General features: G+C 43.3%; 1 protein-coding gene across 1 annotated transcript; it reads left to right on the top strand.

Moving 5' to 3' along the window:
• Positions 1 to 490: 490 nt before the first annotated feature.
• On the top strand, positions 491 to 9,079 carry CIPC (CLOCK interacting pacemaker). Its single transcript, XM_034767960.1, is given in 4 exon segments — positions 491 to 1,432; positions 1,434 to 1,462; positions 2,361 to 2,485; positions 7,674 to 9,079. Coding segments are annotated over 4 exon segments (1,128 nt in total). The 5' UTR covers positions 491 to 1,328; the 3' UTR covers positions 8,544 to 9,079.
• Positions 9,080 to 27,504: the final 18,425 nt, after the last annotated feature.

Below are 27,504 nucleotides of genomic sequence, written 5' to 3'. Positions count from 1 at the left end.
CATACTGCCGGCAATATCTGCTGCAGGCACTGCCCCCCGCAGCTCCCATTGGCTGGGGTAGAGGGACAGAGATACCATCACTAGTCGCCAGGCAGAGTCAGCCATGGAGGTAGCGTCACTTTTTTCCACAATGAATATAAACAAGTCAAAATACCGAACACAACTATCTGATGCTCACCTTGCTGCAATCCTGAAGGTTTCAGCTGCTCAGTCACTGAGGCCAAACATCAACAAACTGACAGAACTGAAGCGTTGCCAGGTGTTTGGCAAACACTAAAAACTCTCTGACAGGCAAAGAATTATATAAAGTTGTATGACAGTTTTATTCTAAGAAATTTGAAATAAAAAATACAATATAAACGTTTTCTTTTCTGAACACCACCTTCAGTGACTATTGGCCCGCTGGGAGGATTTGAGGACTGGCACTGGCCTTAAGGTAAATTGAGTTTGAGACCCCTGGTGTAGATGAAATCTTTGGAGAACTTAGCTGTGAATTCCAACAAATCTCTACTGAACATGCATGAACTCAGATTTTCAGAGGCTCATAACTTGGCCAAAACTTAGGTGGACTTTCACAAGGATGATAAAAGGCACATTCTTGACACCAGGGCAACTCCCCTGCTAGATGTCAAGTTTGTGCTCTAAAGCATGGAGGAGCTAGAGATTCTTAGTGAAATAGTTGTAAGAATTCTTAACAACAAAACAAAACATATTTCCTAACCTCATTCTGAGAAATGGCTGAAGAACTTAGCTGTAACTCTGTTTAAATAAATAAATAAATAAATAAATAAAATAAAATAAAACTGCTTAGCCTGAGGCAGACACCTAGCATGGGAAATTTCAACCCAAGCAGTTTGGTAAAGCTAAGCAACTGAAAACTAGGTTGTCTAATGTAAATTGTCAGACAGCCTTACCTATAGGGATCTTTATTAGCACAGCCTATAATAATAATATGTGTTTGATGCAATATTGAGTTGTGCGTTTTTAGCACTCTAGGTTATAAAGTTTAGAGAGAGAGGTTTACAGGGAATAAGCTCTGCTATTATTGACAGTCCACGTACTAACCTGAATTTTTTATAAAAGTGGCAAATCTAGAGCTGGATGTTAGATAACCAGCTCTGTTAGTATAATTTCAAGGGCTTGTCAGAGAAAGATAAGCTTCTCTTATTGCAAAGCTTATTCTGCATTAGTGGAATTAGCTTCCTCAGCTTCAGAGGGACTTGGGGGGGTGGGGTTTGTTTTGGTTTTTTGTTCCAGATTTCTTCCTCCCCACTCTTCCACCCCCAGTGGAGAAGTGTTGACAACTGTGTCTCCAACACTGTAAAAGCATGGAGAGAAAGTACCCATCTAAAGAGAGCCCCAGAAGGCTATTAACCAAACTGGGCAATGTGATGGACATGAAGAGATTGACGCATCAGTTCAGCATGGCAGCATGAATCTGACAAGGAATCTGGATTCTCAGGTTTAGAAAAAGATAATTAATTTTCCTCCTGTTATCTCCTTTAAACTTCACAGTTTGCTTAACAAACATATCTTTTTACAGTTCCAGACAACTCGTATGTGGAAGGGTGGGAGAACTTGTTCATAGGGCAAGTTTGAAAATCCTGTGACTACGAAAATCTTCAAAGCCAAGCTTTAATACTCTTCTAAAGCTCATTTTGTCAATCTGCATGGTATTGAGGTTTGCTTCAGTCTCTACTTCTAAGGGGCATATTTTTCATTTTAGCTACAGTCTAGTAAAAGGGGCTCCTATTTGGTCATTGCATGACCTATTGAGTTACATGTGATCAGAATGTCAAACAGCCCGTTACACTAGAAAGCAATTTTTGTAAAGTTGATTAAAATGGCACATCCAAGTAGAGTTTTAATACACACCAAAACTATGCAATGATCTTTCCCTTTCTTTAGAAAAAAGAATTATATTTGTGAAAGGTGAGTGATAGAGATATGGGGCCCTGGATACAAAAATGGCAGTGCGAGATTCTGCAGCACTGTCCTACCTTAGTATGCTTTAATAGATTGAATAGGCATGAAGACAAAGTACAATCCTTGGCCTCTCTGAGACTACAACAGGGTGCCAGTTGTGAGGAAAGGTCCACGTAAAAAAAATCCATCATTGAAAATTACTAACTAAAGTCAGAGGCCACTGAGCAGCCATCAGACAATGAATGAAGCCCATGTTAGTTGGAGTCCAAAATCAAATTAGCAGCATTGTGCACAATCTGATTGAACAGTGTGGAATCAGGAAATGGGTGGGAGCTCAGAAAGCTTGCTGCATATAAAACAACTAATAACTGGACTTTGCATCTACCAGATGGAAATTCAGAGTATCTTGAGTTCTGTGTAGCTGACCAACTCAGAGAATATGCTGAATGCATTGTGTTGGAACACAGAGGATGGGCCTTGGCAGTACTCACTGGCCACAAGCAATTCCTTCCCAGCACTTTCTCCTGTGGTCATAATGAAAAATGTACTGGTCAAACAGGTAGGGGGGGAATAATAATAATATATTGGAAAGTATGTTTTCCTTTCAGAAGGGCACTTCGCAAATAACTCTTTTAAAGGGTGACATTCATCTACCCTGTTTCCCCGAAAATAAGACATCCTCCGAAAATAAGGCCTACTTACAGTTTTGCCTCTCGTTGTAATATAAGGCATCCCCCCGATAATAAGACCTCCCCGATAATAAGGCATCCACCGATAATAAGGCATTTTTCATTTCTGAAAAATAAGACATCCCCTGAAAATAAGACCTAGCGCATCTTTGGGAGCAAAAATTAATATAAGACACTGTCTTATTTTCGGGGAAACAGGGTAACTTGTTGCTACACTTATAGAATCATAGTATCAGTAGAAGATCTATTAGAGTGAGTCTGTCCCTGGCCAGAGGCAGGCTAACATCACCAAGATATATCAAATATAAGTTTCTTAAGCCTCATACATCTTTGTTAAATCTCTTTATTTTAAAGGGATCCTGGAAAGATAAAATACATATTTAGAAAAAATACTATTAGCACCTCAGATTATTTAAATGAAAGAATTTTAGAAATCTAGCGTACTTTCTGCATTGATGCTTTGCTACGTTACTACTCCTAGGGGAATTCTATGCCAAAAAATTTAAAATGCTGTGCAATATATTTTAAAATTCTGCAAACTGCATATTTTATTTGTCAAAATAACACAATATAAAAAAAGCATGCCAGTTTCAATTATTTTGGTAATATATTTCAAAATACCTGTCAGTAAGTATGTCTGTAACACTACAGACAACAGATTCAGGAAATGTTTTTTGACAAATAGATTCCTTAGTAGGCATATTAATACAGAACTTTGAGTAATAATTTAAACTACAATACAGAACTGTATTTCCCACACCCCTCAGAAGCAGTGTAAAGGCTTGTGGGAGTTACGTCTAACGGAGGAGCTGAGGGAGAGAGAAGTAATTGCTGGGAAGGAGCCTGGGTGTGCACGTGGAGGGTTGTTGGGTGTGGGTGGAAGAAGTATGGAACAGGGGTTTTTTTTGGGGGGGGGGGAGAAGGGATTGTGAGTGAGTTGGGGAGCTTCCCCCATGCAGACACTGGTTCACCCCTAGCCTCTCCCATTCAGTCAGGCACATCTGCCAGTGTCCCTATGTGTCCCTGCACACCCGTGTCCATATGGCCCTGCACCACCACTCCCATTCAGCCCCTTGCTCAATGCTGTCCCCCAACTAGTTCATGTGCCCCTGCCCCACTCTTCCCCCCCACTTTCTGAATCCCAGTCTGTGTGACCTCCCCAGCACCCCCGTGTGCCCTGCTCTGTCCATCCTCCCCATATGTGGCCCTGCAGGCAGGGCACCATGAGGAAGACCGCCTCTCCCCCTCCTTCTCCATGGCTGGCTGAGCCAGCTGTCCTCTCTTCTGGCACCACAATGGCCCCTGGTGGGTGAAAAGTGTACCTGCAGTGCCTTCCTGGCAGTATGTATTTCTGTGGTGGGGGAGGGGGAGGGGGAGGGAGGGGAAGGAATCTGCAGGTGACGTGAATTCTGTGTGTGTGTGCAGTGGCGCAGAATTCCCCCAGGAGTATTTTACTCAGCTTAGACAGTGAAACTAGAATAGTCAGTTTCACTTGCTAGATCTCAAGTATTTAAGAAGGATTTTGGATTCCAATAGTATAAGCAAATGTTAAAGTGTAATTCAAAATGAATAAAATATGAAACCATCTCTGCTTATATTGGATTTTGTCAAAGCTTTTTCTGTTCTAATAAATCTATATTTTTGAGTCTAAATTAAGATGATTCGGCACAAAATGTTAAACAATTGCTAAATAAAAAGTAAATTTCAGGGCTTAAGTTGTAACAACTGAATGAACTCATTAATTGATTAGTTTCTCTGCCACGTCGTTCTGTCAGTCTATGAGCACATTGTAAGCCACTTTTGAAACATGTACAACTTAAAATGAGGTGTAGGAGAAACCATTATTTCTAACTCTCTCAGAGCGGGACCAAAATTTCTTCAGCCTTCCATCTGAGTGAAAAATTCCTGAAAATGCAGTGGGGGAAAATGGATGGGAACCCTCCAAGGAGAAACCACAATCCAAGTTTAGTCTCTCCTGACTTTGTTGTGAGATCTGACAGACTCATAGCCCAGGCTGGAATGGTTGCAAGCAAATGTGGTTAAACTTCACTATTGATCTCCAAAGAGAGAGTGAGGCTCTGTTAAGATGTGCAATGAAAGAGATGGCTGGAGTAGGCATTTAGAGGGAAGTCAGTTCTTTGATCTCCACGACATGCTCTCTTTAGCTTGACAAAACACTGTGTGGATTCCTCCCTCCCTCCCAGTTCTTGGAAATGTGGACAAACGGTTTAAGCAGACGCACAAAGCTCCAATCTGGTAGGGGTTAGACTAGCTTCTCCTACTGGTGCCTTCAGGGTGAGAGGTGGAAAATGAAATAGGGGCTCTCTTGTTATGCTAACAAACTTCCCAGGGCATGGTGCAAGCAAAACTTTACTGGTTTTTATAATATACCTATGTTACGAAATTTTGTAATGTAGCAGAGTGAGGGAGAGAAATTAAGAATAAACAAGGAAGACAGTCCATTGAGTCATAGATCTTCATGTCCAAACCTCTTTATATAAAATAAAGAGGGAGTCATGTTAAAGTAAAATGGAAGACTTTACTTCAGCAAACAAAAGCAATGATTATAGGTTAATGATAATGAAATGCATTCCTGCCTCAACCTGTGATAACTAAGCAAATTGGAATATGTTGGGTCAGTCAGTTGTGTTGGAATGGTCCTTCGAATACAGTGATCAGTGCCAAAAATAAGGGGGTTTATTGATTTGTTGTCCCACACAATTCTTGGTGCAACAGCTATGAGACAGATTTTTTTTTTTTTTAATCACAGGTTAGACCATCAGCATTCTGTCTTTTTCTCCTCTGGTTCAGACCAGGCAAGCAGCTTAGGAGAACTACTAGAACAGCACTATCCTCCTACATAGAAACACATACTAGCTGTGCAGATCAGCTGTGCTGATTTTAAAGTGAAAATGTGGGCTACTATAATTCTGCTAAAAACAAGATGGAATTAATTCTGTTAAACTCAGTGCAATTTATCTGCGAAGTTTTTACAAGTCTTGTCAAAGTCACTCACCCATGCATGCACAAAACCTTTCTGGACAAGTGCTGTTGACTGTTGCAAAATTTAAGGTTCCATTTTAAAAAAAGCTGTAAAGTGAGCTTTCCAAATGTGAATCGGCTGAGATGAATAGAATAACTTAGGAAAAAGGAGAGTGATACAAAGTGAGATTTTGGTAGGAGGCAAAAGACCAGAGAACACAGTGTCAAGGGGAAAAATGAGTGACGGACGGTGGAGGCAGGAAATGGACAATGTAGGAAAATATGTATTATGAGAAAGGAATCCAGGCAAGTAAAGAAGAGCAAGATAGCATGTAGAAGCATCAACCAAATTGGGGCCACTTTATGCTAGGTTTTGTACAAACATATAGTAAACGACAGGCCTTGCACCAAAGAGCTTGCCCTTTAAAGCTATGCCTGTGCTACCAGCTAGGAGAATGATTTCCCCTGCTTGTGTACACGCACTCATGCTAGCTCAAGTATAAATAGTAGTGTAGCCACTGTAGCACTGGTAATGGCAGCAAGGCTGAGCCATGCTGAGTACAAACTTGCCTGAAATTGTTGGGTATGTGCTTGGCATGACTCAGCCATGCGTCTGCTGCTGCTACCATTGCTACCTCAGCTCCATTGCTATTTATACTTGCGTTAGGTTGATGAGAGGTAGCGTAAGTATATGTACATGAGCGGGGGAATTACACCCCTACTGCTTGTTGTAGGTGTAGCCTAAGGCTTCAAATTCTACAGCCCATCTGTATTCTGTATATCTAAGGTATTTATGGCCCCCCTATTACTGTAATCTCTGAGCACCTCACAACGTATTTATCCTCTCAGCACCCCTGTGAAGTAGGAAGGTAATATTATTCCTATTTTACAGATGAGAAACAGTTTCTCTGCCTCTAAGTGGTTTGCCCAAAGTAATACTGGTCGCTTGTGGCATAGCAGGGAATTGAACCAGAGCCTCTTGAGTCCCAGACTAGCATCCTAGCCACAGAATCATCCTTCCTCTGCCGTTTGCTGTTCATCAAAGTACTTAATTGTGTGGTAAAGTGCTTTGCTGAATACAGATGGACCCTAGCTCATGTTTAAATGCTTTGCTGCCTTGGCATCTAAAAGACCCACCATTAAAGGTAGATGAGACAAATAAGTGGGAGGTAGTGTGGATGTCTTAGGATAGGTTTAGCTGAAGACACAATTTTGAGCCAATTAGTATCAATGTGGTAAGTGGTTTTTTTTAATTAAATCAAAATGGTTGATAATGTTACAAATATTTCATTTTTTTACATTGCCAGGAATGTAATTTTAGGAAGGGAGAGGCGGCACAGGTGTTTTTCTCCCCACAGTAATAGACTTTAAGCTTGTCAACACACAGAGTTGCACCAGTTTAACCAAAGGTGTGGTGTTGAAAGGGTGCAACTTTGTCTGTAGAGCAGGTGTTTCTCCTTGGACTAGTAGGCGTTAGGTACACTTCAAGTGCTAGGTTTTTGTATAATATGTGGTTTCAGTAAATTTTAGAACAACAGCACTTGTTAGTGACCACCTACTGTGTTAGAAATAACTGAGACCGTTTCACGCACTTGCTGTAAGAATAGAAGAGACAGGATAGAGTTCTTATGTCTCAACTAATATATAATTTAAACTTCTAGATAGAATGTTTGTGCAGCATTCATCTGAATGCTTTTTTTAAATCAGAACTTTAAGTGTTGTGGCTTTCTTTCAAAGTTGTCTGGACACTTGTATTTATTATTCTCTTATTATATCCTCAAGTCTTGGGTTAGCATAAATAGGAATGCTAAAACTGAATGGCTTCTAAATGTATTTGCTGTTCAGCAGTAAATAGATTCTGAATTACAGCTTTGTCTCTAGCAGTGTCCTCAAATGTCACAAGAAGGGAAGAATGAATTTATAGGAGGTAAAACCTACTCAGATTGCATTATAACTGGCAGCAACAATGTCTACAGTCATTGGCACTAGGCTCACCTGCTCTGATAAAGCTTTTCTAACATTTTTTCTTACACTGTTAGTTGTGATAATTCCACTTTTTCCCCCCATACTTCTCAGGGAAGCAGTTCATCGCAGCTTCAGTCTTGGACTGTTCAGCCATCTTTTGAAGTGATTCCAGGTCAGCCACAGCTAGTGTTTCTTCATCCAGCCATCTCCCCTCCCATTAACCCTCACCTTTTTGGTGAAAAGAGAAGTGACTCTACTAATTACCTGCCCATCCTGAACTCCTACACAAAGACAGCACCACATCCCAGCAAAAGAGATCGTGTCTGGGATTTGGAGGAAAGAGGGAGAACCAGTGGACAGAAATGGCTTTGCACAGATACTGCTATGTCTAATAAGACTAGTTTATTGCCCTCTAGTGCTTGCCCCCAAATATCACCTGACTTTAAGCCTGCTCAGGACTCTACTCAGCAGAGTTCTCCAGCTTTGATGGCAGATGGAAAAATGTCAACTATTGATGGCTTTCAGTGTATTTCTACTGCCAAACAAAAGGCCCCAGGTTTGATTCCCTTTTCCCCTACTGGACTCCTCCAGATATCAGACCGCAAATCTTCTGAGATGGAGAATCCAGTACATCATATGGTGCAATTAGCAACCTGCAGCCCACCTTTAGCAGCAGAAGAACTTTATACTACTCCTGAGCTATTGTTGCAGCAGCAACGCAAGCGCAAGCGCTTTCAGAATACCTTTGTTGTGCTGCACAGGTCTGGATTGCTGGAGATCACCTTGAAAACCAAGGAGCTGATTCATCAGAACCAGGTAACCCAGATTGAACTGGACCGACTGAAGCAGCAAACACAATTGTTCATGGAGGCAATAAAGAGCAATGCTCCTCAGGCCTGGGCAGAGCTAGAGGCATCCTTAACAGGGTCAGATAAAGCTGACAGCAGCCTTGAGGCTTCTCCTACATATCCCAACATGTAGTGCAAAAGATATATAGCTGGTCAAGTGATTAGAGTGCCTCTCTTCCTCTGTCTCAAGCTTTTACAAGAGCATTTTCTAAGTTTGAGACTACTTTTAAAACTCATTCACAAAGCAGCATGCCATTAATAAACTGTCCCAAATGCCAGTTGGGAGGCATAGGTAGGAATTAGTACTGCTTCATGTGACCTGGAATTGAGTAACTGTGCTCTTCTTTGGGCCATGAAGGTGTGAAAGTGCTATGATGTGATGTGTTCCCATTCTTATGATGGAGAACATTGCAAATGGCTCTTTCCTGGCAAGCACCTTTTTTCACCCCCTATCTCCAGACAGCCAATTCACAGAATTCACTAGACCTGGTCTAGTGTAGCTGCTTATGAATTGATAGGGAAAGAGGAAACTTGATGGGTAACATAGTATCTCCGGCTTTGTGTTAATACTCCAAAGACACAAGGTGGCCTTGTGTCAAGGCTCCTTCCCCACTCTGAACTTTAGGGTACAGATGTGGGGGCCTGCATGAAAACCTCTAAGCTTCTCTACCAGCTTAGATCTGCTTTTGCTGCCACCACTCCCAGTGTGCTAACTCCCTTCCCTGGGTAGCCTTGAGAGACTCTTCCACCAATTAATTCCCTGGTGAACACTGATCCAAAACCCTTGGAGGAATTAATTATTCCCCCCTCTCTTCCCTTTCCCCCCCCCCCCACCAATTCCTGGTGAGTCCAGATCAATCCCCTTGGATCTTAGAACAAGGAAAAATCAATCAGGTTCTTAAAAAGAAGGCTTTTAATTAAAGAAAGAAAGGTAAAAATCATCTCTGTAAAGTCAGGATGGAAAATAACTTTACAGGGTAATCAAACTTAAAGAGCCCAGAGGAACCCCCTCTAGCCTTAGGTTCGAAGTTACAGCAAACAGGTAAACAACCTAGCAAAAGTTACATTTATAAGTTGAGAAAACAAAGATAAAACTAACACGCCTTGCCTGGCTGTACTTACAAGTCTGAAATATGAGAGGCTTGTTCAGAAAGATTTGGAGAGCATGGATTGATGTCTGGTCCCTCTTAGTCCCAAGAGCGAACACCCACCAAAACAAAGAGCACAAACAAAAGCCTTCCCCCCACCAAGATTTGAAAGTATCTTGTCCCTTTGTTGGTCCTTGGGGTCAGGTGTCAGCCAGGTTACCTGAGCTTCTTAACCCTTTACAGGTAAAAGGATTTTGGAGTCTCTGGCTGGGAGGGATTTTATAGTATTGTACACAGGAGGGCTGTTATCCTTCCCTTTATAGTTATGACACGCCCCCCAAATCACAGATAGTGTTGGACAGCCGGTTTCACACTGGCTGTGATTTCTTCCTGGAGCTCTAGGAGAAAACAGAGTTAATAAGACACATGCACCTTTAGACATACTACTGATTATATAAAAACTAACAATATGTCCCACATTCCAAGAACAGTTTTTAACCAGTTGATTCTGGGAAACTTTACCGGGAGAGTGCATCAGCCACTTTGTTAGAAGCTCCTGAAATGTGTTGTATTTCAAAATCAAAATCTTGGAGAGCTAAACTCCACCGAAGAAGTTTTTTGTTATTCCCCTTGGCATTATGAAGCCACGTTAGCGCAGCATGGTCGGTTTGTAGTTGGAAACGCCGTCCCCAAACGTATGGGCGTAGCTTTTCCAGCGCATACACAATGGCACAGCACTCCTTTTCGCTGATTGACCAGTGGCTTTCCCTCTGACAGTTTCTTGCTGAGAAACACGACAGGATGGAATTCTTGATCCAGTCCTTCCTGCATTAAAACTTCTCCCACACCCCACTAGGACGCATCTGTGGTTACTAGGAACGGTTTGTCAAAGTCTGGAGCCCTTAGCACAGGGTCAGACATAAGTGTCGCCTTAAGCTGGTTAAAGGCCTTTTGACACTCATCAGTCCACTGAACTGCATTTGGCTGTTTCTTTCTGGTAAGGTCTGTCAGTGGGGCGGTGATTTGGCTGTAGTGTGGTACAAATCGCCTATAATATCCGGCCAAGCCTAAGAAGGATTGGACCTGTTTCTTTGACTTTGGAACCAGCCACTTTTGGATAGCATCCACTTTGGCCTGTAGGGGATTTATAGTTCCTTGACCCACCTGGTGCCCCAGGTAAGTCACTCTGTTTTGGCCTATTTAACACTTTTTAGCCTTAACAGTTACTCCTGCCTGCCTGATGCGCTCGAAGATTTTTTTCAGGTGCTCCAGGTGTTCTGCCCATGAATCAGAAAAAATGGCCACATCATCGAGGTAGGCAACTGCAGATTCTCCCAGTCCCGCTAGGAGACTATCTACAAGTCTTTGGAAGGTGGCCGGTGCATTTTGCAACCCGAAAGGGAGCACATTAAGTTTATACACCCCTGCCTGGGTGACGAAGGCTGAGCTTTCCTTGGCGGGTTCATCTAGTGGTACTTGCCAGTATCCCTTGGTTAAGTGGGATGAATTGGGCATGTCTCAATGAATTGGGATGTCCCAATTTCTCCAATAGCTCATCTGTGCGTGGCATTGGATAGTTGTCAGAACTAGTTACAGCATTTAGCTTACGGTAGTCCACGGAAAAGCGTATTTCCCCATCTGGTTTGGGAACTAGACTCACTGGAGATGCCCATGCACTGTTAGAGGGGCAGATTATACCCATCTGTAGCATGTCCTGGATCTCCCTTTTTATAGCAGTTTAGGCATGAGGTGACTCCCGGTAGGGTGGGGTTCTAATTGGGTGAGCATTACCTGTGTCAATGGAGTGGTATGCCCGTTCGGTTCATCCTGGGGTGGCTGAGAACATTGGTGCAAAGCTAGTGCACAGCTCCTTGATCTGCTGCCGCTGCAGACATCCAAGGGTCGCGGAGAGGTTCACCTCTTCCACGCCACCATTACTTTTTCCTTCGTAGTAGACGCCTTCAGGCCATTCCGCGTCATCTGTTTCCTGGGCTGTAAACTGGGAAACCTTTAATTCTCTGGAATAAAAGAGCTTAAGAGAATTAACATGGTATACCTTAGGCTTTATGTTGGAGGTGGGGGAGGCTATGAGATAGTTAACAGCTCCTAGGCACTACTGGACCGTGAATGGTCCTTCCCACGATGCTTCCATTTTATGGGCCTGGAGCGCCTTTAAGACCGTGACTTGGTTTCCAACTTTGAAGGACCGTTCTCTGGAATGTTTATCATACCAGACCTTTTGCTCTTTCTGAGCATCCTTTAGGTTTTCTTTAGCAAGGGCTAAAGAGTGTCGGAGGGTGCTTTGTAGGTTACTTACAAAGTCTATTATGTTAGTTCCTGGAGAAGGCATAAACCCCTCCCATTGCTGCTTCACCAACTGTAATGGCCCCTTAACCTTGCGGCCATACACAAGTTCAAATGGTGAAAATCCTAAGCTGGGTTGTGGTACAGCCCTGTAGGCAAAAAGCAACTGCTGCAACACTAGGTCCCAATCATTGGAGTGTTCATTTACAAATTTACGTATCATGGCCCCCAAAGTTCCATTAAACCTCTCCACCAGGCCATTGGTTTGATGATGGTAAGGGGTGGCAACCAAGTGATTCACCCCATGAGCTTCCCACAGGTTTTTCATGGTCCCTGCCAGAAAATTAGTTCCCAAATCTGTAAGGACGTCAGAGGCCAACCTACCCTGTCAAAAATGTCTGCTAATGCCTGGCACACACTTTTAGCCCTGGTGTTGCTTAAGGGTACTGCTTCCGGCCATCGGGTAACAAAATCCGTGAAAGTCAGTATGTACTGCTTTCCTCTGGGTGTCTTCTTTGGGAAAGGACCCAGAATATCCACAGCTACTCGCTGAAATGGAACCTCAATTATGGGTAGTGGCTGGAGAGGGGCTTTGACCTGGTTTTGGGGCTTTCCCACTCGTTGGCACACCTCACAAGACCGGACATAATTAGCAACGTCCTTGCCCATTCCCTTCCAGTATAAGGACTTCCCCAACCGGTCTTTGGTTCTGTTCACCCCAGAATGGCCACTGGGATGATCATGGGCTAAGCTCAAGAGCTTTACCTGATACTTAGTTGGACCTACCAACTGTCTTTGAGGATGCCAGTCTTCCTGGTGCCCACCAGAAAGCATGTCCTTGTATAAAAGTCCTTGTTCTACAACAAACCAGGATCGGTTAGAAGAGCTGAGAGGTGGTGAGGTGCTCCGTGCCGCCGCCCAAGCTTTCTGAAGGCTGTCATCTGCTTCCTGCTCGGCCTGGAACTGTTCCCTTGATGCTGAAGACATCAATTCCTCCTTGGACTGTGGTCTTGGGCTTGTTCCCTCTGGAAGTGATGCAGGTGCTGGGGCTGTTTCCGTTGACTGTGAACCGCTGTCCGCTGGTGCACTATGTGGTATTTCAGGCTCTGGCTGAGCCTCTTGGGTAGGGTTATCTACTGTTTCTGCCAGTTCAGGCTCACAGGTGCCCTCTGGCGTTGGAGTTGTAGATGGGTTTGCAAATGCTGTACTCAGTGCTGGCAATGGTTCTGGTGCTGGTTGTGTTGCCATTTCCGGTTCTGGGACTGGCTTTGGCTGGGTCTCTGGGATTGGATCCACTACGGCTGTTGCAGTCATTGGCAGGGGATCCGGTTCCAACACCTTTGTCTGGGTTTCTGGTAACACAGACGAGGCCCTGGTGGACAGCTCAGGAACAGGGATAGGTGTGAAAGCTTGCTTAGCCTGGCTGCGGGTGACCATTCCCACCCTCTTGGGTAGCTTCACATGGTTGGCCAAATCTTCCCCCAGCAGCATGGGGATGGGATAATTGTCATAGACTGCAAAAGTCCACATTCCTGACCAGCCCTTGTACTGGACATGTAACTTGGCTGTAGGCAAGGTTACAGAGTGTGACATGAAGGGTTGAATTGTCACTGGAGCCTCCGGGTTGATGAGTTTGGGGTCCACTAGGGATTGGTGGATAGTCGACACTTGTACGCCAGTGTCCCTCCATGCAATAACCTTTTTTCCCCCCACTCTCAAGGTTTTCCTTCGCTCCAAGGGTATTTGAGAGGCATCTGGGCCTGGGGATCTTTGGTGTGATTGTGTTGTAATGAACTGTAATCGGTTGGGGTTCTTGGGGCAGTGGGCCTTTATATGTCCCAGTTCATTACATTTAAAACATCGCCCTGCTAAGGTATCACCGGGGCGATGTTGGTTGTGGAGACTGGTGTGGTGGGGTGAGAAGCCGTCTGGGGTTTCCCTTGGGATGTAGGTGGGGCCTTGGGTTGTCCCCAATGGTAAGGTTTTGTTTCAGGTTGCCCCTTCTGATATTCGCTCCAACTGCTACTAGTTTTTTTCTTTTCTGCCACCTCCACCCATTTGGCTCCAATCTCCCCTGCCTCGGTTACAGTTTTGGGCTTCCCATCTAGGATGTACCTTTCTATTTCCTCAGGAACACCCTCTAAAAACTGCTCCATTTGCATTAGGAAGGGCAACTCTTCTGTAGATTTAACACATGCTCCTGATATCCAGGCATCCCAATTTTTCCCAATGTGGTAGGCATGTCGGGTAAATGACACGTCTGGTTTCCACCTTAGGGCTCTGAACCGCCGACGGGCATGCTCAGGTGTTAACCCCATTCTGATTCTGGCCTTGTTTTTAAAAAATTCATAACTGTTCATGTGTTCCTTAGGCATTTCAGCCGCCATCTCTGCTAAGGATCCACTGAGCTGCGGCCTCAGCTCTACCATGTACTGGTCTGTAGTGATGCTGTACCCAAGGCAGGCCCTTTCAAAATTTTCTAAGAAGGCCTTAGTATCATCGCCTGCCTTGTAGGTGGGGAATTTTCTGGGATGGGAAGCGGTACCTGGAGAGGGGTTGTTAGGGTTGGCTGGTATATCCGGCCTAGCCCTTGCTAATTCCAGTTCATGCTTCCTCTCTTTTTCCCTCTCCTCCATCTCTTTTTCTTTCAGCTCCATCTCTTTTTGTTTTTCTTTTGTGGGCATCCTCTTTGGCTTTCTCTTCTCTTTTAGTAGCTGCTTTCTCGAGTTCTTTTATTTCGAGCACTCTCTTATGATTTTTTTCACTTTCTTCTGCTGCCAGTCTGGCCAGCTCTAGTTTAGTAGCGGTGTCACTGGTACTCATTTTCCTGCTTTGTTGGGCTGGGTCACACCTCCTCTGCAGTTCACTGAAACTGGGATGCACTTAGCTCAGGGCTGCTTAGTTAACAGACTCTTTCTAACTAGTTATCCCGAGAGGTAGAAAGAAAAACAACAATTCCGCTTGTAAATTCCTTTTGCCAGCTGTTTACTCACTGCTTGAACCCTTCTCTTAACAAAGACCCTTGTTAAAAAAACTTAACACCTCTGCATTCAGGCAAGGAGAGATCAGATATGCATCTACCTTCAGCAAGCAGCTAGAAAGGAGAAACAAAAATCTTACTGGCTTTTGGTTTAAAATGATCCCACCGCTCTGCCACCATGTCAAGGCTCCTTCCCCACTCTGAACTTTAGGGTACAGATGTGGTGGCCTGCATGAAAACCTCCAAGCTTCTCTACCAGCTTAGATCTGCCTTTGCTGCCACCACTCCCAAAGTGCTAACTCCCTTCCCTGGGTAGTCTTGAGAGTCTCTTCCACCAATTAATTCCCTGGTGAACACTGATCCAAAACCTTTGGAGGAATTAATCATTCCCCCCTCCCTTCCCTTTCCCCCCACCAATTCCTGGTGAGTCCAGACCAATCCTTTTGGATCTTAGAACAAGGAAAAATCAATCAGGTTCTTAAAAAGAAGGCTTTTAATTAAAGAAAGAAAGGTAAAAATCATCTCTATAAAATCAGGATGGAAAATAACTTTACAGGGTAATCAAACTTAAAGAGCCCAGAGGAACCCCCTCTAGCCTTAGGTTCAAAGTTACAGCAAACAGGTAAACACCCTAGCAAAAGGTACATTTACAAGTTGAGAAAACAAAGATAAAACTAACACGCCTTGCCTGGCTGTACTTACAAGTTTGAAATATGAGAGACTTGTTCAGAAAGATTTGGAGAGCATGGATTGATGTCTGGTCCCTCTTAGCTCCAAGAGCAAACACCCACCAAAACAAAGAGCACAAACAAAAGCCTTCCCCCCACCAAGATTTGAAAGTATCTTGTCCCCTTATTGGTCCTTTGGGTCAGGTGTCAGACAGGTTACCTGAGCTTCTTAACCCTTTACAGGTAAAAGGGTTTTGGAGTCTCTGGCCAGGAGGGATTTTATAGTATTGTACACAGGAGGGCTGTTACCCTTCCCTTTATAGTTATGACACCTTGCTTTTGGATAATCACCACATTGAACAAATGGAGAACTGGTTGCATTAAAGCTGCACTCTATATGTTGCATTGCTTGAGCAAAGTGGGGGTGGGGAGGTAGGGGATGTGATAGTTCTAGGCGGGCCCTGTTAGCCTGCCTATTTTAATTTCTTTAAAGTTGAGAGCTGGGTGAAAATTTGAAAGCACTAGACCTGCACTGGAAGTGTTTATTCCAAAGCAGGTTTATTTGTACTGCCCATTAACAGCTAACAACTGTTCTAAGCAAGGTGGCTTTGGATTTCCCAAGTATGCAAGGAGTTAAACACTGACTGTTACTTTAAAAAAAAAAAGCTAAGTGGTATTTTTTAAATGCATTACAATGAACATTTGTAGATTCCAAGGCCAGAAGGGACCATTGTGATCAACTAGTATGACTTCCTGTATATCATAGGCTATAGAATTTCTCCAAAATACGTTCCTCACTAGGCAGCTAGCAAGACCAGCTATGCATCCTTTGGTCTTTATCCAGTTTAGGAGAGACTCTTTTCTGGCTGTGAAATCAGCTTGCTGAGTTTAAAGAAGGGAAAAAATGGTTATACAGGTCCTAGGGTGAAGCAAGCCTTGCTTTTCTTTTTATGAGAAACATCTGAGTGTATCACTAGAAAAGACTCTGATCACCTTGGTGACATCTTCCCAAGAATATGACTTTGAACACTTTTTAATGTTCTCTTCAGTATGAGTATTACCATTCCCAACCTGCTTGTCTTGAAGCATGCACTTACACACTGATGCTGGTAAAGGCATTAGATCTTAGTGTCAGATGTACACAACAATCTTGTTTCAAAAGCTGTTCTACAGACACGTTCATATTGTTTGAATTTGACTTGTCACTCTCCTTTGTATTCCCTTCATCTTGAGCCATGTCTTTCAAATACTCCTCTGTATAAGGAGATTTAAAATATGGTCATCTAAGAATGAAGTGAACAGTCTTTCCCATTCTAAATTATATGATCGGAATGTGATCCCTTTGGTTTGACAATGTTTTTCAAACAAAACTTGCATTTCATGTGATCAAGTATTGCCTGGACATTCTTACATTCCTGTATGTATTTCAGTTTCTCCAAAAGAAACCTAAAAGCATTCCAGTTAGAAAGTTTGAGTTGGCCTTTTGTCTTTACATTCAGTGATGTGACCCTTTCATTCTTCTGATGGTCTCAAATGAACATTGCAGGAGGTCCTAAAGAATTCACCTACAGCATTACTATAATAAATGCCTTGGGAAACTTTGGAGGTAGGAGAAGAGTCTTACCTTTTCAGCACCTTACTTAGCTCACTGAAAAGGAGTTGCATACGTGCCTCAAGAAGGGATAGAACATGAAAGTCAGACTTGGACTGACTTCTGGAGCTAGAGAGAGATTTCCCTCAAAACCCAACTGAATAGTAGCTGATTAAGCACCATCCCAGCTGTGGGGTAGAGCACCACCAAAGAAAGGAGAGGGAGAGGGGCAATGGATGGGAATTTGGCCAAAATCTTATGTGGGTTTCCTGTGTTGCCTGATATCTGAAGTTAACTTGCTACTATTAACACATAGCATAGTGACACCAGATTCAAACAAGACGCTGCATATGGCAGGAGGCCATCACACATTCCGGGCCAAACACTGAGACACCTGAGCCTGCTAGAGAATCATAACAAAGTTACTGCAGTGGAGCTTCCAACCCCCTTATTGAAAGAGAGTAAAGGTTGTTCCCTTGATCTGAGTGATACAGGTGTTTGTGTATGGGATTACAGAGAGGGGAACAGACATATGAGCCACCTAGTCCTATCCTCAGAGGTCCCTTCTCTTTCCTTGGAAGCTCTGCTTCTCCCATCTGAGGCTGTGGAGAATATTAATAAATAGGATCTGAATTTAGGAAAGACTGTTCTAGAACGTGAAGTGATGGATCTAGAATTATTTATGGACATTTTAGAAATGAAGAGGAATGGGGGAGGGGTAAGGGGACAGTTGACAGAAATTCAGTCCCAGATGAGTGAAGGGAAGAGAGGGAGGCTCCCACTTGCTCCACTCTGGTGGAGCAGAGAGGGCAGAAAATTACCCTAACAGGATATAGTGTACTTCCTGACGTAGGAAAACTCTGGACAGTGTAAATCTGCTGTAGCTCACACAACATCACAGGCTCTCTCACGAGGGGTGGGCTAAAAGTGGTATGCTCAGAGCTAGCGGATCTTTCTAACTAGTGTAGTTTTATATAAAATATATGTGAACGTAGTAAAACTGTGAATAGAAATTCAGCAACTGCTTCGAAATCATACTGCTTGTCAGAATCCCAACTTCTTATTCAGTATGTTCTGAATTAGAAAAATCTTCTTCAAAGCTACTGAATAAATCTGGGGTCACCTAGGACCCATGTCCCCAGATAAATTAGCGGTTAAGGTCATTAATGAAGTATGCTGGAGGGCGCTGATTGTAGATATACAAAAAGCTGTCAAACCCCAGTTTACTTATATGTCTCTTTGCTGCCTTTATTGCTGGAAGCCTTACTGAAGCTTTATATAGCAAAAGCTTTCCTACCCTAGTTGTAAGTTTAGTAAAATAAAAGGGGATGGAGCTATGGTGAGAGAATTCATTGGTTTTTAATAGACTTGGTCTGAAGCTGAAGCCAGTTCTAGACTGAATCCAGAAACAGCCTAGCCAGATTGTCCAAAAACATCAGCCTCTTCAATGAAACAATTCTGTAAGCATTGGCCCTGCAAGTTTTGGAGGTTTTTTGATCTATGGATAAACTGGAACAGTGTTTCTCAAACTTGTTCCGCTGCTTGTGTAGGGAAAGCCCCTGGCGGGCCGGGCCGGTTTGTTTACGTGCTGTGTCCGCAGGTCCGGCCGATCGCGGCTCCCATTGGCCTGGGGCAGCAAACCGCGGCCAGTGGGAGCCGCGATCGGCTGGACCTGTGGACGCGGCAGGTAAACAAACCGGCCTGGCCGGCCAGGGGCTTTCCCTACACAAGCAGCGGAACAAGTTTGGGAAACACTGAACTAGAATTTGCTTTAACAACCTAGATTTAAACCAGAGGTCCTGAGCTCTGAAAGGTCATCGAAACAGTTTCTGCAGCTTCAGCTGTTGCTGCTGCCACCAACTGGCTGAAGTGACATGGAAAGGAGAAGATTGATTGGTCAAGCAGACTTCTGCTTTCATGTAAAAGTTTTAATAACTTTATACATCTTGAATTTTTAATTGCTTTAATGAAGGTTTGTTTTTTTTTAACTTCAATAACTCTGGTTGAATGTAAATATTTTCTGTATCTTCAAGCGCATTGCAAAATCTGAATACTGTAGTATGAGAACTTGATTACAAAATGTGACTTTTTTTTCTGTAAAACTTTCTAGAGACAGACTGTGAAATATGAATGAAATAAAGTATGTGCCTGAAAAATTGTGGGTTGTTATAATACCATTAAACTATGGAGTCCTTTACCACAAAATACTCTATGCAAACACACTCCTGGGGGAATTCCGTGCCACTGCGCGCACACAGAATTCATGCCTCCTGCAGATATTTTTTTTTCCCCTGCAGAAAATAGTCTGCCAGAAAGGCGCTGCAGTTACACCTTTCGCCCACCAGGGGCTGCTTTGGAACCAGAAGAGAGGGCAGCTGGCTCAGCCAGCCCTGGAGAGGGAGGGTGAGAGGCTGTCTTCCTCACAGCACCCTGCCTGCAGGGCCAGGTGAGGAGTTATGGGGGGACGGACAGAGCAGGGAACACTGGGCTGCTGGGGGGTGATACAGGCTGGGGTTCAAATAGGCTAGTTGGGGAGGGGGATGACAGACTGGGGTGGTAACAGCATTGAGTTGGGCTGAATGGGAATGGGTGTGTAGAGCCACATGAGGGCAGAGGGTGCAGGGATACATGGGGATGGAGGAGGAGAGGTGGCTGGGGAGGGCAGGGAGTTGAAGGGACACATGGGGATTGTGACAGATCTGTCTGACTGAAATGGGAGAGGCTAGGGGTCAGCTAGAGTCTTCATGGGGGAAGCTCCCCAACTTCCTACCAATCCTTTCCCCCCCTCCCAAAAAAACCCCTCTTCGCTACTTTTCTTCCTCTTAAGTTCACTCCCAGGCTCCTTCCCAGCAATTACTGCCCTCTCCCTCAGCAACTCTAATACCCCTGACTCAGCCAAGCCTTTGCACTGCTTCTGAGGGGTGCAGGAAATACAGTTCTGTATTGTAGTTTAAATGAATTATTACTCAAAGTTCTGTATTAATATACCTAGTAAGAAATCTATTTATCCAAAAAAGATTCAGGAATTTTTTTTTGTCTGTATTGATACAGACATACTTGCTGACAGGTATTTTGAAATAAATTACCAAAATAATTGAAACCGGCATGATTATATTGTGTTATTTTGACAATCTGCAGAATTTTAAAATATTATGTTTAGAATTTTTAATTTCTTGGTGCAGAATTCCTCCAGGAGTAATGAACAGCACTACAGTCACATGCAGCTGGTTCTGGAGCAATGCATACCAACAAGTGGCATGTAATAGCACGTCCCTACAAAAAGTACCACAGGATCTTTAATGTTAATCCTTGCCTATTATATCTCCACTAAAGGGGCAAACAGTTTGGAAAAGAAGAGGTAAAATTAGATTTTTCAAAACATTCAAAATAAGTTGTTGTGAAAAATCCTGCACTGGCATAGAGATGGGCTAGATAATCAAACAAATCTTTTCTATCTCGAACTTCCATAATTATGTGAAAACTGCAAGAAGCATGCTGTCTGTGTAGGGGTAGACACCTACACTGATTGCTAATCTTGTCAGCCAAGTGTGCGAAAGTTGAAATTGCAAACTGCTAATGTAGGTTATCTCCTCTCAAAGAGGAAGCAATACTTTTTTCAGGAGCCAAGAATTTCAGTCTCTCCCCAAGAAGATCTATCAAGAATCTATCAAGAATCAAGAAGATTCTTGGATCATACAGTCTATACAATTGCATCCAGCGTTTTCAGCCCTGACTTCAGGAAGGTCAAGCTGCCAGATCAGTGATGTGAGGCAAATTCTGCTCCCAGTTTCCCACCTTTTGTGCTGCCCAAGTGCCAGAAAGGAAACAGAAACCAGTCACTGCCCTGTTAGGGATTATCCCAGCATGCAGGAGTTGCTCACATCCATAGAGGCAAAGTAGCTGGCTGCTATGCTATCTTCCTCGTCGCCCCTGCTGCAGAAGTGGAGAAAGGGAGTGGCTGCACTCTGGCTATCCATAGCTGATATGTGGTTCTTTGGGATATGTGTAGATGACAAAAAACAGGGTTGGTTGTTTGTTTTTTTAAATCAAGTTCATAGATTACAAACCCAGAAGGGACCATTGTGATCTAGTCTGACCTGCATAACACAGGCCATAGGACTCAGAATTAATTCTTGTTTGAGCTAAACTGTATCTTTTAGAAAAGCATCCAATCGTGATTTAAAAATGGCCAGAGATGGAGAATCCACCACAACCCTTGCTGAGTTGTTCCAATGGTTAATTGCCTTCACTGTTAAAAATGTGTGCCTGATTTTAAGTCTGAATGTGTCTAGTTTCAACTTCCAGGCACTGGCTCTTGTTACACCTTTGTCTGCTGGATTGAAGAGCCCTCTGTCAAATTTCTGTTCCCCATGTAGGTACTTACAGACTGTGAACAAGTCACCCTTTAACCTTCTCTTTAATAAGATAAACAGACTCAAGGAATTCAATCATTTAATGTTTTCCTATCAATATCATGGCTCTTCCCTGAACCCTCTGCAATTTATCAACATCCTTCTTGAATTGTGGGTACCAGGACTGGACACAGTGTTCCAGAAGTGGTCACTGCCAAATACAAAGGTAATATAACCTTTCTCTCCTCCTTGATAATTTCTTGGTTTATACAGCCATTGATTGCATTAGTCCTTTTGGCCACAGCATCACACTGGGAGTTCATGTTCAGTGGATTATCCACTAGGGCCTCCAACTCTTTCAGAGTCATAGCTTCCCAGAATAAAGTCCCCTCTCCACTCCCCCTCACCCCCTGCATCTTCTAAGCATGGCCTGCATTCTCTGTTCCTAGATGTATTCTGTGATACTGAAACACATATTGTTTGCCCCCAGTTTACCAAGTGATGGGATTTGTTCTTATGAGTGACCTATAATCTTCATTATATATCATTTCCCTAATCTTTATCATCTGTAAACTTTATCAGTAATTATTTTGTTTTCTTCCAGGTCATTGATAAAAAATGTTAAATAGGATAGGGGAAAGAGCCTGCAAGACCCCATTAGAAACACACACTTAGTGGTGATTCCCCATTTACCATAAAATATTGAGACAGATCAGTTAACCAGTTTTAATCAATTTTGTGTGCCATGTTGATTTTACATCATTCTCTTTTCTTAATCAAACCATCATGCAGTACCAAGACAAATGGCTTACAGAAGTCTGTGTGTTATATCAGTGCTATTACCTCTATCAACAAAACTTGTAATCTCATTTTTTATATATATGTATCAAGTTAGTTTGATCTAAAGTACTGTGTCCAATTCTGGGTGCCACACGAGGAAAAATGTGGATAAATTGAAGAGAGTCCTGAGGGGTGTAACAAAAATGATAAAAGGTTTAGAAGATCTCACCTATGAGGAAAGATTTAAAAAAACTGGGCATGTTTAGTCTTGAGAAAAGAAGACTGAGGGGAACATAATAACGTTATAAAGAGGATGGTGATTAATTGTTCTCCGTGTCCACTGAAGGAGGACAAAAAGTACAGGCCCTACCTGGCAGCCTCATATAGTACGGATGAAGCTGTCAACTTTTTCCTGCCACCTCTTTCCTCAGCTCAGACACAAAGTTGTAAAAAGTGCCTCTCTTACTGGTGCTATAGATAAATAATCTGAGGGAAGTCACTGACAGAGCTGACTGTGGAAGAACAGAACTAGAATACAAGAGGGCTGTAGTCAGGATTGATTGCACTGGTAAAGCCATAGGTGCTGGAACTGGGGGTGCTGCTGCACACCCTGGCTTGAAGTGGTTTCCATTATATACAGGGGTTACCGTTTGGTTCAATGGCTCTCAGCACCCCAACTATACAAATTGTTCCAGCACCTCTGGGTAAAGCTATGGTGGGCAGGACTGGAGGAGCAGAGGATACTACAGGGGCAGACTTGAGAGCTATTGGATAATGGAAAGTTACACAGCACCTAGCTTGAGACTATACTGTCAGTTCTTTGTTTTGAGGTGAACCAATTTTAGTCACACATACGTTTTTGAAAAGAGGAGTGGCTGGGGATACCTTTGTCCCTTTCCATTTGTTATGTTTTTAACATGTTTTGATACTGGACTGAATTGGATGAGTTAAAAAAGCTGTACGTGCTTTGTAATGACTGGTTAGCAGCTTCTTGGCAGCAAAACAAGCTTCGTGTTTCAGTTTCAAAAGTTGCATCAACACTAGAGAACTGAACTATTAGTAACTGGGATAGCACTGGTGTAAGTAGCAGTGGTGCAGAGCATCACATTGGCTATCTGTTTTGGGTGCAGTTCTGCCTACATCCACATACAGAACTCTAGTTGAGGGTTGCAGTTGCCTCACCCTTTAGGTACCTATACTGCAGTTCCAGACACAACTCCCAAAATCAGTGGCTTGTGGGAAAGTTGGCAAGGCTTTTTACTGCCTCAAGGGAGTTATGAGATTTTGACCCTTCCTCACACAACACCCTGGGGAATGCGGCTATTTCTGTATTCTCAGAACAGAGGATGGGTTGAATGAGCAAACAGCAAGTTCTGATCCGAGACAATTTTCTGATAGCAGCCCTACAAATCAATTTCCAAATGACTCCTGTGGCTCAAGAGAGGTGATGGCTCTAACAGTATGTGCAGAGAGCTAAAGAAAAAAGACAACAGTTTAATAAAATTCATGCTGCAAATTAGTGAGAAGTTGTGCTCTTCCCCATCCCCATAGTAGCTAGATCTGTGCATTATTCCAAGATGCAGCTCAATGGATGGAGTGCAGCTTTTGGGTCAGAACTAGCAAGACAGAGTTATTCTTGAGACTTTGGATGAGCAACATGGCAGAAGAACCTCCCATTGAGGAGGAAGACTAGCTGGACCAGATCATGAGGGCGAGAACTCTGCTTACCATGGAAAAGGGAATGGTGATTGCATGTGGGTGCCAGCTATTCCAGATCATTTCAGGTCAGTTGGGTACTAATTCAGGGTTAAGAAGACCATTGTGCTTGACTAACAAAAGATCAGGCATTGCACACATATGTGCTTCCTGTCCCAGAGTGACTGTTTGCATGGCATCCCAGTCCTTAAATTATACTACAACTTTGTCCCTTTTATTTTCTCTGCTCGACAAGGTGTTCAGACATGATCATATATCAGGGTTTTTGATAACAGAATTCAGCGGGGACCAGATCTCTTCATCATCCTGAATATTCACTAAAACTCAACCATTGGTTCTGTGCTAGCTTGCAGCATGCTTGTACAATGTCTTTTTCTGAGAGTGCTCCAAAGTGGGTTGCTAACACAGCAATCACAAATAAGTAAGTTGTGTGCAGCACTAATTGCACAAATAAAGGACTTCTGGGAAACTTGAACATGCTTTATTAGAATGTAAAAACTCAACCAGATATAACACCTAAATAGTGATTGCACTATAGTGGGAGTAGGAAGATTAATTGCATTGTGGGACTATTTTACTGCTGTCTACACTGGTTGTAACAAGGAAGAGTGATTTAAAGTGGTTAGTCTTGCTTACAGCAAGTACAGTCTAAACGGAGGTGTGAAAGTCCATGCACCAATGGAAACTGGCTTTCTAGGAGTTCCAGATATTTGCATTGTAGGTAAGGCCAATAGGCCTATTTTCCTGAAAGGCTGAGATGCAAAGAGAAGAGCACCGTGCATGTTCACATTCTTACCTTGTTCATTTTCCCCCAGACAGATTTGGAGCAATGAAGTTAGGAAGGAACAGAGAGCTGCACTGCTGCCCCATTATGCCAGTCAGTTGTCTTATTTTTATGCTGCTACCAACCATCAGGTTGCAGTTTCTGAGGTTAGTAGTAATACAGGCAGAAAAATTAGATTTAAAGAGATGCTTATAGTTGATAGTTTGAGTAGACACTTTGAAAATGTCTACACTCTGAAAATCTTTGTTTCCTCCACCTGTATTTTCTCTTCCCTCTGTTCCCAAAAGCTTCTTCTTGAAAACTGGATTTCTCTGTCTCTTTTTTTTTTAATTCCCCTGTTCCCTTTGCTTGTTTTTCACTTCTATTCCTACCCCTCTGAGCCATCAGAATCAGCTGCTGCAGAGTTAATTACAGTGTCACACACAAGCCTGTCAATGGAAGCAGGGCCGGCTCCAGGCACCAGCCCTCCAAGCATGTGCTTGGGGCGGCACCTGGAGGGGGGCGGTGCTCACCCGGGGAGAGCGGGGCTGCCGCCGGGCTCACCACCTTCCCCAGGCACTCCGGCCGGCCGGGGAGAGTGGGGCTGCAGCCGGGCTCGCCGCCCTCCCCCGGCGCTCTGGCTGGTCGGGGAGAGCGGGGCCCTGGCCGGGCTCGCCTCCCTCCCCGTGGCGCTCCGGCCGGCTGGGGAGAGCGGGGCCGCGGCCGGGCTCGCCGCCCTCCTCCCGGCGCTCCGGCTGGTCGGGGAGAGCGGGGCCCCGGCCAGGCTCGCCGCCCTTCCCTGCCGCGCTCCCCGGCGGGGGGCGGCGGGAGGCTTTTTTGCCTGGGGCGGCAAAAAAGCCAGAGCCGGCCCTGAATGGAAGCAACAGGAGTAGATGAACTTCTACCAATAAATAAATAAAAATTCCAGGATTTGGCTCATGTCTCTTTCCTGTTCCAGTCAGTATCACGGGCTCTCTATCCATAAATCAGCATGTGCTACAAGAACCTATGTTATAACTAGTCTGACTGCACTAACAGCTAATTTGCTGAGATAACATCTAAGCAAACAGCCGGGAGCTTTGCAAGAATTCAGTATAATTTCTTTCTTTTAAATCTCAGGTCATCACATGCATCTGACCTCAATATAGGGACAAGACCTACAGGACTGATTGTTTTCAAAAATGTCTTAACTTTGGGAGGGTTTAAATTTGCTTTAATACCATAGCCTGCCTCTGGTGTGATAATCATGTGTGGGTCCCTCATTTTTCAATGAATGGCCCACTGCAATAATTTTAGTTCCCTTTCTTTATAGAATATGGACATCATAGGAACAGGCTTCAGTTTCCGCGGTGAAGTTTCCAATTGCACTCCTACCCACTATTACTATACAAATTAGTCTAAACATTTCTAATCCACCCCTCTCTATGGGTATCTAATCTTCAGAACTACTTTAATCTGATCACTCATAATCCCATGTGATTGAAATAGCCAATTATGTTCAGATAGGTAATATTTTACCTCATGTCATTAGGTTGTAATAACGTCTAGACTCCTAATATATGTTTTGGTTTTCTATTTCTTCTCCAAGATTGTTGAGGTCTTTCTTTTTAATCTGTACAAGATCTTGGTTTATATTTGATATTATGGCATGTAATAATGTCTGCTCAATCTTGTTTCAGTAATTGCTATTGATTGTGCACAATGTTCTTGAAATTATAAATAAATGTGGTGTTTTTTTAAATCCCCTGCTGTTCTCAGTGCACCTGTAATTTTCCATTTCTTTCCCACATTCTAAACAATAACATTAGGTGAGAGATAAAATAAGAGAATTTTGAGAGAGGAGCTAGTGGCCATATGGTTCATACTTAAAATCTCAGCAATTTGAGAGGATGAAAGTGGGGAAGAGGGGGGGAATGCAGAAAATCCAATGAATACGGTGAGTGGGTGGCAGCTGTTAACAAAGAAGGGGAAAAAAGCACCGAAGAAGGCAGAGAGGAACAGAATACTGAGCACCGAGCAGTGCTGGAATAGCAATCATAGAGGAATTTGCTCATAAGGACACATGAAAATAGACTTTAAAGTAACCAGGGGGCGGGGGAGCTACAGTCTTAAATCATTTAGAAGGGGTTAGTCTATCTTAAGAAAACGGGGTAAATCTAAACAAATATTTTTTAAAAAATAAAGTTTTTTCCCTTCTGATTTAAAAAAAAGACAGAAGTCACAATGCATCTAAATGGAGAAGCTGTACTGAGTACCTGCCCTTCTCAGAGTGTATGAGTGGCTTAAATTCTTGGGTTTTAGTCCTATACCTCACAGCCCAGCTCAAAGGCCCTTGGTACAAACATGCTGCTGCTAATAATTTATATTATTGCTTATGACTACAATTGAGGATGTCTGGGTTCAATTCCTTGCTTCACCTTGGGCAGGTCACTTCACATTTCAGCGCTTTAGTTTCCCTATCTGGAAAATGGGGATAATGATACTTACCTTCATAAAGCACTTCAAGCAGCTCAGCTGACAAGTGCTAAATTATTGTTTATTATGTGTCATGCCTGTGTTGTCATAGCTGTGATATTAGACCACCTTAAAAGCCTGAATAAATACCTGGGCATCTCAACACTATTTGTAACCATAACGTTATCCAAATGAAACAAAATCAACTGTCCAATGAGTGGTTGAGTTGCTTCTGTGATCCCACCACCCAACAAGAAGCCTGATTCATTTCTGTTTTAAAAAACAAAAGAGAAAATTTTATTTAAATGACTGTAAATTCCACAGCCCTGCCAACAGTAGGAAATTTTCTAAACAGCCTGCCATTGCTAACATTAGTGAAGTGGAAATCATGTTAGAAA

This window comes from Trachemys scripta, chromosome 4, assembly GCF_013100865.1.
Source record: "Trachemys scripta elegans isolate TJP31775 chromosome 4, CAS_Tse_1.0, whole genome shotgun sequence".
In the NCBI taxonomy this organism is placed as follows: Eukaryota; Metazoa; Chordata; order Testudines; family Emydidae; genus Trachemys; species Trachemys scripta.
The sequence above is the reverse complement of the archived record's forward strand: the minus strand, read 5'-3'. Positions and strand labels throughout refer to the sequence as shown.